The following is a 14,169-nucleotide window of genomic DNA, read 5'->3' on the forward strand; positions in this document are numbered from 1 at the left end:
TGTGGTTGCATAACTACTGGGGTTGCCGGTAAGACAAATCACTCCAGGAAGTACGCGGAGGTGATTCTCAATTGATTCTGACACCTACAGGCTAATCCAGTTCCGTCGTTTTATCCTGGTGGCTCGCTGCCAAATCACTGATACACAAACATATATCACACACAAAGAAACAAAAGAAGCACGTCGTAGTGACGACAGCCAGGTCAACCGCAGCCCTTGAGGTTTTGGGTGGTGTAACGTATTCTTGGCGCACGGTTCGTAATTGATTGCACTCGCCGGCAAGGATGGCCCCCGTTCGTGGTGGTGTGGGGGCCCTCCTGATGCTGCTATTGCTGCGGGGGGTCACAGTACTGGTGCTGATGCATTTTGCGGGGACTGCAGCTCGGCTGGCGGAGTCAGCTGCTGCACCATCGTCCAACACCGGAATGGTCGCGAACGGTAAGTCTAGACGTTAATTGCATAAGATGTAAGCGGGAAAAACCGACCGGTCTGGCCGCTGCGTCTGGCTGCGGATAGCTAGCTGACCACGTGCTCACTGATGCTGCTAACAGTCGAACGAAACGTGCGGTTTTCGTAGCATGTTGGGAATAAACATAAGAAAGTATAACAATCGTCACGCACGGTTTCAGATTATTTTTCGGTATTCGCATTAATTTTGCTTCTATTTTATGTAGTGTAAAGGTCAGTCGTATTGTAACATTAAAATGTTTCTTCATTTTCGTGAAATATGTTACGCCGTTGGCAGTATTATAATATCAGTCAGTTGTGAATCTATGCGAAATTCAGGAATCTGACAATCGAAGAACTTGTTTCTAGGAAAAAATGGATCTCCCCTGTAATGTCTAACCTTATACTAACAACGAAAAAATTCAACTTCTAACGCGTGATCTTCAATATGTTCAAAACAAAGAAATTTCTTTTTTTGAGACCTGACCTTCTTTTATTCGATAAATTTCGTATTCAGATGTTAGATATTACCTTTAACTGTCACTCCCAGCCGAGGTTTCAATATACGACAATCGAGTTTTTAGATGAGTGGCATACTTCATGGTCCCTTGGGAGGTTTCAAAATACTCACTTTGAATTCAATAATGAGTTAAAATTGTGGGAAAATTAGAATCATGCACAATTTTTATATCCTATTTTTCTCGGCTAATAAATGTCGATGGCGTGAGATAATAAATATAAATTGTTTAGCAAAACTAGTGCTCTTGAAAACCTTAGTATCAAAGATCGCACTACCAGACATAAGAGCTTGTTATTTCAATACTATAAACAAGCAATTCTACATATTTTTTATTTTATATTTGTTGGCCTCGAGGTACGACGCTGGTCTAACAAGCCAGTCGTCGTATGTTCGAATCTCGGCTGGTAGAGATCGTTAGAGTCAGTAGGATCATAGTACTAGCTCCGCAATTGTTGTGTATTCTAACAGCTTGCTGCGAAGTCTATCGTATAAAAAACGAAGGCAAAGTTTCGATAACGGAAATTAGCACCTAGGCTTTGCTTTATATCCATAATATTTGTCTTAAATTAGTTAAACTTAGATCTTTCTCCCTTTGCTTTAATTGGCAGCCGCAATCCTTGCTGAAAAGCCCTACAGCTGGCACGCACGATATCCTGAGGCAGATCATATCCCAAATCTTCTCCAAATGTTGCGTTGCTTGAAAGTATCCACAGTCAATCTTTCGGTGCCCTCTAGTTTGCCTAGCATGTAACCTCATGCATAGTAGTCGAGAGGATTCAAATCAGGCAAAGAAATAAAATCCGGAAAATTGTCCTCACACCAAGCCTGTGAGCTTTCACCTGGTGAGACGGTGCAGAATCTTGTTGGAAGCATCAGTATGGTGCATACTTGCTTTTTGACGATGGGTAGCAAATGGTTTTTCAAAACATTATCGTTGTTTATTGGTGATTTCAACACCAGATTCAATGAACAGCAATGGAGCCTTTAAAGTTTTGGAGAAACATCCCCATATCATCACCCTGGAAACATTCTGGAACCTTTGAACAGCCAGTTTGTTTCGAGGAATAACAGAAAGATGTGCTGAATATATCCGATTATTTTGTTGGTTGTGGTGATTCTGTAGCAGGAAAAAAATTACCTCCAAAAACAGAATTTCTCAATCATCCCAGCTTGAGCTGGTGCCATCTTTCGACTCTTGCAGCCTTCTGCTTTTCAGTCAAACCGTGCACTCGTTGTTTTCTGTATGGTATCAATCAAAGATAATCTTCCAAAATATTCCTTATGATTGAAATTCCCAGTTCCTTAACGATCTTACGAGCGATGGAAAACCAGTGATTTTGATCAAGTCTGTGAGCTATCGCCAGACGCACAGATCGCGATCCATACAGATGATGACAAACAGTGAATCTTTGGTGTTAATCACAAAATTTTGTTCTCTCAATAACTCGTAGCAGTCGATCGCAATGTAGTTTCAGAGAAAAAGGTACATAAGGTTTGAAAATAATGTTTTACAGGAGCGGCGCACCGTGGGATGAAACCCAAATCTAGGTGGACAAAAGTAATTACGCTAAAACCATTAGTCCTAGGTATATTGTATCTTCGGAGAAAATTTGTTATTTCAACTTCCGCATTTTTGGGGGTAGGATTACGGGCCCTGCTCGTCATACCTTAACACGATCCATGCTTTATTGCGAGTTTTTATAAGAATTAATCCGCAAGTACCGCAAGTTTTTTACACCAGATAAATCTGACTCATCTTGCCTGTACATGTATACCCATTTAACCCGAAAAAATATTTCGGAACTTACATTTCTCAGTGGAACAATTTTTTATGCTCCAGCAGGAGTTCGTCATACCAAAATTCACTCATAAGCAAAATTTCTTTCGTTTATCATGGACAGACAGCAATTATTTACAAAAATCTAAGCATGTATTCTTTGAGCCGTGTGCAGGAACTACCCAACTACTATAAAAAAGTGGAAATAGTTTGAATCACAGGTCAAAATTTCAAGTAGTTACTCCGAGCGCTCAGCAGATTCTCTTCATCTTACTCAAAACTGGTAGAAAAGCCAAGAGGATTTTTATTTTTTAAACAAATAGTGGAAAATAGTAAGCGTTTCAACATATTCTTTTCCTCGATAGCGAGGAGAAAATCCATAAATATCAATGCCAGATTAATACCAGTTTAATTCGCATCAAAATTGGTTATAATGCTGGTTTCTTGTCTATATGACTGGAAAGTAGACGAACCTGTCCAGCACCCTATATTGCATTAGGACATTAGGCAAGCGAGTGCAAAATATAAACATTCTTATGGTTGAAGTTAGCTGAATAAAATGTTAAGCAAAGTTAAAGAACATTAAAGTTTAAGTAACTTTACTAAAGAATTGAAAGCCCTATTTTTTATGGTTAACCGGCTGGAGCAATTTAAAGTTTTTTGGTCGGGGTGGACCTAAAAAATCCGTTTTTCCTTAATATCTCCTTTCGTGTTTATTACTCACAAATCATGCCTTCTGGGCACTTTCACATCCAATGAAAATCATTTCATCCAATGAAAACGCACATTTTGTTTGAAGGAATCAAGAGCTATCTCCTTCGGTTCTGAAGCTATAGACAGTTTTTCTGACAAAATATGTTAGAATAGGAAACATAAAATATACAACACAGTTAGTGGACGTAAGACCGTCAGTGTACATACAGGAAAAACAGGTGCAAGGATACAATTAATTAGACAAAATAACAGATTTTTAAAGCAAATTTTACGACAGACAACAGTTCTAAATCCATCCCTATACAAAACAGATGTACGACAAAAACAATTTTAACGACAAGTAATTTCTACGAGACACAGATACTTGACAAAGAGCAGACAGTATTGTACGTATAATTTAAAAACCCGAATCAATCCACCTAGCGGTGTGACCTAGCCTTTCTACTGGCGCAATAATTATATGGGTCATTCCATGGGAAATTTACAGTCAAAATTTTTTTTCTCTACGGAATATTTTTTTTACGTTCTTTCTTCAAAAAAAATCGACACGTATTTTTGTATTTCGACGTTACTGTTGGAATTCGCAAGATATGATTTTTTAAAGTATTGTAATCCGAAAAAATCACTATTTTTTAAATACTGATTGTAAACATAGTTTGTAATATCAAAAAATGACTTTCTACCAGATGTGTTCACTATTCTACAAGCTTTCAAAATTGGTATACCATACCTCCTCTCGATTGTTTTTCAATAGTTAAATAGTGCATTTTTATAAACAATTGCAATTTTTTCAAAGTTGGTACTTTTTTTTCTCGATTTTTTTTACTTTAAAATATGTGTTAATCTTTCTCGAAGAAGCATGCAAAATTTGGAAACGGAGAAATGAAAACTAATTACTAACTAACGAATTTTAAAAAAAGGATGGGTCAAACACGAGATAATTTAATATACTTTTATGTCGTTTTGGAATTTTTCAATTCGGATAAGCCCCCCAGCGCCAATCCATGGTACCGCAAATCATGTTTTTTTAGTGATCATGCTCAAGGAGCCGTAGGGGAGAGGGGAAGAGGTTCACATATGCAAACAAAATTGTAAATATTAGTATGAAGTACAATGTTTAGAATGCAAAAAACCCGAATCGATTCGTTTTTCGCGTTATCGAGAAAAAAATATTTGAAATAAGGTAAAATATATGGTGTAAAAAGTACTATACCCCCTTAAATGAAATACTTTTCTTCGCTTTTTGTCTTGCTCGTCCGATTGCGAGTAACAGCAAGTGAAGAAAATGACAATTAAAATGTTTCTCACTCTTCTTGTATTTCTATGCAAGTTTTAAAATTGCAAATCGCATATACATACATACACGCATACATACATACATACACGCATGCATGCATACATCTATACATACATACATACATACATACATACATACATAGACGCATGCATGCATACGTACACATGCATAACACATACATTGAATACAATCGACCCTTGATTAATTTATTTCGATTTTATACATTTTAACGGTTTAATATACGGCGCTTAAGTGTTAAAGTTTGAATAACTTTTGACTCAATCGTCCGATTTTCAGTAACTTGGGTTCGTTTTATAGATCTCAACAGTAACTTTTAAATGATAATAAATTGTAGGATGTTTCCTATTGAATTAATGCTTATATGCAAAAAAAGCAGTTTTAAATACATTTTTTTCCACATTTCTTTATGTAACTTTCAAACCACAAGCCCAATCGTCATGAAATCTTGAAGTTAAGGTTTTGAAAGACTTCCCTTTCATATGCAATCAATTTTGGTCAAATCGGTTAAGGGACCTATGAGATAATGAAATCCCATATTTTTCGTATTTTTATACATAACTTTTGAACTAAAAGTCCGATCAGTATGAAATTAAATAGCGAACAATGGGACACCCAGACCCTTCATTTGACACTAGGATCATTAAATTCGGTCCAACCATCTCCGAGAAACGTTGGCTCAATCAAAAGCGTTCCACACACACACACACACACACACACACACACACACACACACACACACACACACACACACACACACACACACACACACACACACACACACACACACACACACACACACACACACACACACACACACACACACACACACACACACACACACACACACACACACACACACACACACACACACACACACACACACACACACACACACACACACACACACACACACACACACACACACACACACACACACACACACACACACACACACACACACACACACACACACACACACACACACACACACACACACACACACACACACACACACACACACACACACACACACACACACACACACACACACACACACACACACACACACACACACACACACACACACACACACACACACACACACACACACAGAAAATGCTCAGTTTTCGAAACTGAGTCGAATGGTATATGACATTTGTCCCGCTAGGCTTTCTTTCGATTTTCGGTTTTTCGAGTGATTCCTATACCTTTATACTATACTAGAAGACCCGGCAAACTTCGTACTGCCACAAATTGGACTAAATGTACGATATGTAAACTTCAGATGAACTCCTGCTGTGTTTTAGAAAAAGGGATATTTTCTAGGTATAAGTCAAGTTTTGCCGTTGTCTAAGGAGTTCTGCGTTTAGTTTATTAAACGCTGGGATTTCAGAGAATGTCTAAATTTAACAAATGTATTAAGTCATTAGTAAGAAATGTATATCGGTGTAAAAGTTGGTTTGCCAATCTCCGCAATATCAACAGTCGTGTTGGTGGTAGTTGCATTGAGTCTTATTTTATAAACTCTGCTGGTTAAAAATAGTAATACTGGATGTTAATATATTTGTTGTAAAAGTTGGTCAGACGGCTAATATCGTCTGCTGCAACTTTGGAATTTCTCGATAATTTAAGGGTCAATTTTATATTCTGATATGTATTCAATATCAATAGTCATCAGATTTTTTTTTGCTTCATGAATCTATTGATAAGAATTACCCAAAGGAATTGCATTTTTGAATCTCGATAACTGTTATTCTCAAAACAAACTAAATTTTATTATTCCACAAAATCAATTGATCGCTGTATTGTTCCTTTGGTAATTCACGCACTAAAACAATTTAACATAAAAGCGTCATTTTATAAACCTTTTTACACTTCTAAAGAGTCTAATACGAAATGAAATCGACTGAAAGTTTAATACGATTTAAGTCACTTTAACCAGCTTGGGTCATTCGTGACTTCTGCGGGGTTGGGATTTGAACCCGGGTCCTCGGCGTGAAAGGCGTGAATGCTAACCACTACGGGACTGATCCCTTAAATACGATGTATAATAGTTGCTTCGTTCACTATTTTTAAAAAAATTCTAAATCATATGCTCTTACTGTTGATTTATTAGCTTGATATTCAGTTAAACCGAATATGCTCATAATCCGTTAACATATGCAAAATGTATTCTTCATTTGATGAGGGAAGTGGCAATTTAGTGGATTTAGTGCTTAAACCTTTTGTTAACCTGCACTGGAACTTCTGGCTACGCATCCGATGTAAAAAGGAATAAAAATGATTCGTGTTTGTTTCATAAATTTGATAAATGAATGAACGAATGAATGAAATTAACGAATTTTATTGCTGACGCTTTAGGCTTGAGTTTAGGTTGATTAATAAGTTGGACCTATTGATTGGTTATTTTCTGAAATTGTAAACCCCCAAAATGTTTAATAGCATTGTTAGCACGTGTTTGTTTGAATACGACAACGGTGCTGCAAAAAATCGTACGATAATCATAGCAGCCAATGACATGCGTTGCGGGTTTTATATGGAAAACTAATTTTTCGAGTTTTCCTATCTTCCCAGTAAATTTTTCAACTTTTCTCGCCGTAAAAACATAGCGGTGGTGGAAACGAACACAATAAAGAAAAGACGGCTCAAATCGGACGCTCCGTTCTCAAGTGATGCGCGGTCGAACTTTTTCACTTCCATTTTTATATATAAGATTTTCATATAGTAGAAAGGCAAAACATTTTACGACAGACCTAACATGTAACACATAGTAGCAATCCCTGAAGAAGACTGAAATACACAGTTGAAACGTTGGAAAGATTACAAAATCTGTTCTACTATCAATAGACTGACAGCCAATTAAAACGAGAATATTAAATTCTACAGTTTACAAAACAGATTCATTGACAAAATATGCTTTTTTCAAATGTCAATAATGTAAAAACTGCTCAAAAGCAGCAAACCAAATTTTGTATAGATGTTTAGTAATATATTGGCCACCGAAATTAATCAAGATCGCATCGGTCCAGTTCGGCCCTTTTTGCAAGACCGAATAAATGTAAAAATGAAGTAAAAATTATCGTTGATGAATATCGGAAACTAAAATCAGTCTAAATGTTTGTGTTTATCTTAATCATCTGTAATGAGCTTAGCTTCAGGTGGCTCTGTGTTTTTTTATAGCTGAAAAACCTTTTATCTTAGGGGATATGAGTGCATTAATGTTACAAATTAACTGTGGTCGTTGAAAACATAAGAGTAAATATATAAAAAGGTTACAGAGATTATTTTTTACCAGTCCTCTATGAGTGAAGATTTACACAATATCGACAAATTATGGGCGCCGAATTTCGTCTATTGGAAAGATTACCGTTATAAAAAAATTATTTTAATTATACCTGACTTCATCATAAATCAAGGCATAAACAAAAGCTTGAGTCGATAGAGTAAGGAGGGGTAATAGTGTGATGGGGGCAAAAGTGCGATTCAATAATTTATCAGTGCAGATTCCGAGTAAATTGATTACATTGGCATGGATGGGTGACTACTTTGACAGTTTGAATCTATCGTAAACATTTGTTGTAGCTGCGTTTTGGGTGAATAGCATTTTAAAGCGGTTTTGATGTAATATTTCCTTATACGGCAAATACGGTATCAACAGGAGGAAACCACTTGTCGAAAAATTGTAACAGCGTTTTACATCACTCACATATTTCTTTTAAAAATGTGGTGAGAACAATTTACAAAATATCTTTCGTTTTTCCATAATTTGCTCAAACCTCGTCAAGCGCCAAGCGGGGCAAAAGTGCGATACACGGATGGGGCAACAGTGCGATTGATAGACGAACCCAACATGCATAGGTAATTATATTCCGGTCTAGGCACTGTATTAAACATACTAGAAATGGAAGATCTGCAGGATACTGTGTGCTCTACAGACTACAGATGCTGGCCGAAGCAAAATAGTGCCATCCGCTGGTGATACAAAAAATAAACGTTTAGTAAAGTTTCAATCTGGCGAAGGCTACACCAGCGGAAAATAAAAAGGTGCAAATTGAGAATATTTCTTTATGAAACTTATCGCAGATTGAAGATATTATGGTTTTGTTAGCTACTGCTGTGCCAATTTCATTGATTTAAGCTTCGCACTTTTGCCCCACGGTATTCGCACTTTTGCCCCGCTAGTGGGCTAAAAGTGCTATTCGGCACATGTTCAGAAAAATGACGAATTTATTTTGCATAACACTACTACCCCAAATGATTTATAGTTGAATGTGAAGATATTCAGTTATTGCATCAATATAAAATATATTTTATTCTTGTGCTTCTTTATATCTCATGAAAATTGATGACAACTCCAAACGTTGCACTTATGCCCCGCCCTACTCTTATATGCCTTGTTGTACACGAGGCTTTCTTCCAGAAATTCTCGGCCCTTTTCAGCGATAAGTTAAAACGCGACACGAGGCGAAGGCGCGGGAGTATTCAGTAACGGCTTAGCCTTTTCGGTCGGTCTCTACACAGTAATGCAGTGAATTTTAGAATTGATAATGCCACTGATTTAGTACACCGGAAATAACCGTACAATTATACATTCGGACTCTGCAAGCTGCTTATCAGCGCTCGAAGTAGGCAAGTTCGCACTCCTATGGAGACAATAGCAAACAGAACTTTGATAAGGAATGCAACTGCATAATTTTCTGGATTCTGGGTAAATTTTTGTAATGTTTGCTTTCAATCAAAGCAGCTTGTAGTTCAGAAACCTCAATAATATATTGCAAGTTCCAAGAATCACCGCTTTATGGATTTTCTGTAGCTTGCTACGTAGCTCTTGCACTACGTACATGGAATAAGTGTTACTATTATTAATATCATCATCATAGGGTAGACGCACCAGTAGTAGTGGTAGTACCAGTAGTGGTGGAAACTTGAATTATTCCATTATTTTTGCAGATTATGGTACAAATTAGATAAGTATCGAACTACCAGTAACAGTATTATTTGATAAGCATCAAACTTGTACCAAAATCTGCAAAAATAATGGAATAATTCGAGTTTTCACCACTACTGGTACTACCACCACTAATGGTGCGTCTACCCTAATAATGATAAAATTATTGCAATTTATTTTTACAGTATTGGAGTGGATCCCGTTGAAGTTCGCGGTCCGCATTTGTCTGTATCAACCACAAAATATTTTTTTTCTAGAGACATTGCCTATTTTGGCATTCGCCTCTGTTCACAAAATATTATTAAATTGGAAGGAGAACCTTTTACCTCACCGTCCATAGTTTATGTGTAAAGATCGGTCCGACTAGAATTGCTTTGCAATCTTTCAGGAGTTCCCCAAGCAAGCAATGTAGGCCCTTTGCTTTTTGCACTATGAATTAATGAGCTCTCTAAAGTTCACCACCCGCTGACGGTATTAAGGTATATCTGTTTATAAAACCTTGACTGCCTGAAACTACAACAAATAATCGACTAATTTGAAACATGATGCATGAGGGTTGAAATTATATGTCGGCTTTTCATACAGGTTTTTTAACATCGCTCTTGAGGAGTAATCGAAAGAGCGAGCATCAAATTTTTAGCAAAGGTAGCAAACTCCTGACCTCCCAGCTGTCTTCAAGGTACGACGCTGGTCTAACAAGCCAGTCGTCACATGTTTGAATCTCGACTGGGAGAGGCTGTAAGAGTCAATAAAATCATAGCACTAGCTCCGCAATTGTCGTGTACTCCAACAGCATATGATTTACTAGCTAACTGCGAACCTGCGTTGTCGCATGCGATGGGGCATTATTTGTTAATTGTTATTTATTTGGGGACTTCATCTGACTTAAATTGTTTACATGAATTAAAATTTATTACAGAGTATAGCAAATTACATCTTCTTATCTTCTGAGACACACTAAAGCCAAACAGTTCTTCGACTTTTGAGAATATCCTGATGCATTCTATGATCAGTTCATAAGCTCCAAACGCGGTCTGATGAAACGGTGTTTATTGATCCTTCGTTGGTTCAATTTGAACTGTTGTTTTGTAGGAGTATAAAATATCATAATCAGACGGTAACGATCTATATTTTTTACTTTTCCTATGCTTTTTCCGGCTTTTTCAGTCTATTACGAAAATTAGTACTGATCTTTTAGGTTTACTGCGACGTTTCGACTATTTATTTAGTTTTTTCAAGGATAGAATTGTTTTTGGGTTGGTCTAAAAACACCAATAGTCAATGATATAATTATTAATTTTCTCATTTGTTTAGAAGTTTGGTTCTGAATTTAGGAATCATTTTTGGCTACGCATATGAGGCTAAATGAGTGCAATAAGTCACCCGCATAACAGTCGAAACCAGCGAAAAAAACATTTCACAACTCTTATCTTATTGTTCAGGTGTCAGCATTGAAAAATTAGATTTAAATCCCAAAAATAAAAGCGAAAACGGCATAATTTAATTCACTTCGCGCTCAGAGAGCGCGTCTACCCCATAATATAACCGATAATACTGGCTGCGAGTTAATCGTACGTCGGGAAAGCTCCGCTTCACCAGCAAAGGCAATAAGGAAAGAGGATTCCTTTTTCACTGCGTTGTGATACGCGCTGTGTGTCCGTAATGTCAAAACGAATTTCACGGTGTCGGCAATCCTTTTGCTTTTGGTTCTAAGCGACTTGCCCTTCGACATCGTGCCAGCCAATGACTACGCGTACATCCGATAAAGCAGGTCAAATGGTGTGGGTGAATTTATTGAATGGAAAATTATCCAGATTTTGGCCCGATTCGCAGTGAACCGCGTAGTGATTTAAGGTAATCTCTGCTTTTGTAGGGTGGTTTAATTTTGCGTAGAACGTGAAGTTAACACTGTCATATTCGCGGGTAATCACCGTGCGAAGAGCGTAAATGGAATAAATGATTCACCTGCTAGGCATCATATTAACGTGGCCGAAAATAGTCCAGACTCCCAGTCTGGTAATTGCTTCCGTGGACAATTAATGAAACGACAGCGATTATCGTTTTGACGCTGGATACCTAAAATTATGTTCCAAGAATCGCACACGAAAACTCCCACCGTGGCATTTCATACGGGTTGTGTCTAATTAGAACGTTGTGGTGTCCCAACCGTTCTGTCTCGTTCTCGCATGCCATTTGACTCCGCACATAATTTTACCAACTAGCCGATCGTTCTTCAATAAATCGACTTTACTCTCCAGAACGCGAAAATATAAGCACAATGAAGTGTAGGGTAAAACAGATCGACAGAATGTTAAAGTTTTAGTTAAAGTAGAGAATCTTCCGTGAAAAATCAATTTTAAGTAATTTGTTTTATACATACTCATCGTCCTTTATGGTTCAACATGTTTATCGATCCGTGGTTTAGATTATTTTACACACCCCATTCCTCCCCCGAAGCAGATACCTGCTACCCAAACACACAACATGCAGTCTCGCCGAGCAGGAAGATAAATTTCCCTCCCGGTGCGCGGAAAATGACAAATTATTTTTAAAATTTATATTTAATCGCTTGTCATTATCGCCCATGAACGTGACACGTATAAATTGAGAAAAGCGAGTTTTAATGGCCAATAAAAATTAAGTGCGATAAGATAAAATGGACTTCTGCTTCGACTTCGACGTGAAGGTTTGACAGAAACCGAACGAACGAGATTGTTGTGTTCGGTTAACTGTTTCGGAACTGTTTCATTCGGAACCGGGACACTCCCCAATGCTAATGCAATGTTCTCTACTAGGGACGGTGAAAGGCAATATTTAAACTGTTCGGCCATGCATTGGAGTGCGGTATTTTCGTACGCTAAAGAAGCCAAAATTAAATGAGTCTACTCATCACACGTCTAAGGTTAGTAATGGAAAAAAGTAGTTTTCAGTCGATTACAAAGTTCAATTCTATAGAAAATTTTTTGAAATGTGGAAATGGATAACATAAATCTATAACATAGCTTGATTTGCTCTCTAAATATATTTATACAGGAACTTGAACCGTAATTTGGTATTGTAAAACTAATCAGGATATTTGATTTCTAAAACTGAAGCACTATTAATATAATTCTAGAAATCGCGCATTGGGAGGGCACAGAAAATGGTCCTCGATGCCATCGACATTTGTTACCATCCGATCCTGCATGGAATTCAATCACGCGGTCAAGTGAAAATCCTATCATCTTCCATAAGCTGGACTACGGCTGTCGGAACCAGTGTCGGGAACTGTTAAGGTTACGACTTTATTAGGTTCGGTCATGTAGGTTGTACAGATATTCGGTTGACCAGTTGTTCTAGTTGTTGTTTGTTTGTACTTATAGCCAAATTGACAGACAATAGTCGAGAATTGAGGATGGCTTTAATCTGCGCCAGCATTCTAATCATCTTCATCTTGTATGCTTGAAAAGAACTTTAATTGATTTGACGGTGGTCTCCCAAAGTCCACCCCAATTGGCTATGATGCGTATGATCCAAAATCGTCCGCATGCGATATATATGAAAAACTGTTGTCCAAAACATTTGCAGTGATAGTCGTTTAATATTAACCCAGTTAAAGTTAGCAGCAGTTAGAACCTGGAGAGTTTGGCATCGTGGCACTAGAGGAGATCTGTCGCAAAGGCGAAAAGGTATGGAGGTTCCGTGGCGGCAAAGCCCAATTTTACTTAAGCGGAAGGATGACCACCGAGCTAAGAACGGGCTTCGTAGTGATGGGCAGAATGTAGGATTGTGTACGACAGCTGCTCGCTACAAGACTTCAAGATCATCATCGGGGATACCCAAGTAACAGTGAAGAGTTTTTTATTCTATACTAGCTGACCCGACAAACTTCGTATTGCCACAAATTAACCTGTGTTGTACATAAATCATGAATCTCGGATGATCTTTGTCACTATCTCGAGTTTTGCAAGCCCCCCAGTGGGCGGCGCTTCCGACGGCGGGTCACCGGCAATACTCGCGACCGGCTCGTCCTGAATGATCTAGTGTTACTATAGATAGTTTTTGTGGTCTTGTTATTGCTTAATGTTTTATGGAAGAGTCTCGAATTTCTCGAGTTGGATTAGTTTTTGAGTTTCGCAAAAATTTCTGTTTTATTTGTATGAGAGTCCATATCCCCCTACCACAGGGGTGAGAGGTCTCTAACTATCATAAAATAAATTCAAGACTCAAAAATCTCCTACATGCTAAATTTGGTTCCATTTGCTTGATTAGTACTCAAATTATAAGGAAATTTGTATTTCATTTGTATGGGAGCCCACCCTCTTAAAAGGGAAAGGGGTCGTAATACACCACAGAAAAAAAATTCTGCCATCTAAAACTCTCACATGCCAAATTTGGTTCCATTTGCTTGATTAGTTCTAAAGTTATGAGCAAATTTGTATTTCGTTTGAATGGGAGCCCCCCCC

General features: G+C 37.7%; 1 protein-coding gene across 1 annotated transcript in view; it reads left to right on the plus strand.

The window, feature by feature from the left end:
* The first annotated feature begins 284 nt into the window (after positions 1 to 284).
* Positions 285 to 14,169, plus strand: part of LOC128740303 (lachesin-like) — a 161,032-nt gene continuing 147,147 nt past the window's right edge. The window contains exon 1 of the mRNA XM_053835842.1: positions 285 to 438. Coding sequence (XP_053691817.1) covers positions 285 to 438 — 154 coding nt within the window. The remainder of the gene's footprint in view (positions 439 to 14,169) is intronic.

This window comes from Sabethes cyaneus, chromosome 3 (assembly GCF_943734655.1).
Source record: "Sabethes cyaneus chromosome 3, idSabCyanKW18_F2, whole genome shotgun sequence".
NCBI lineage: Eukaryota > Metazoa > Arthropoda > Insecta > Diptera > Culicidae > Sabethes > Sabethes cyaneus.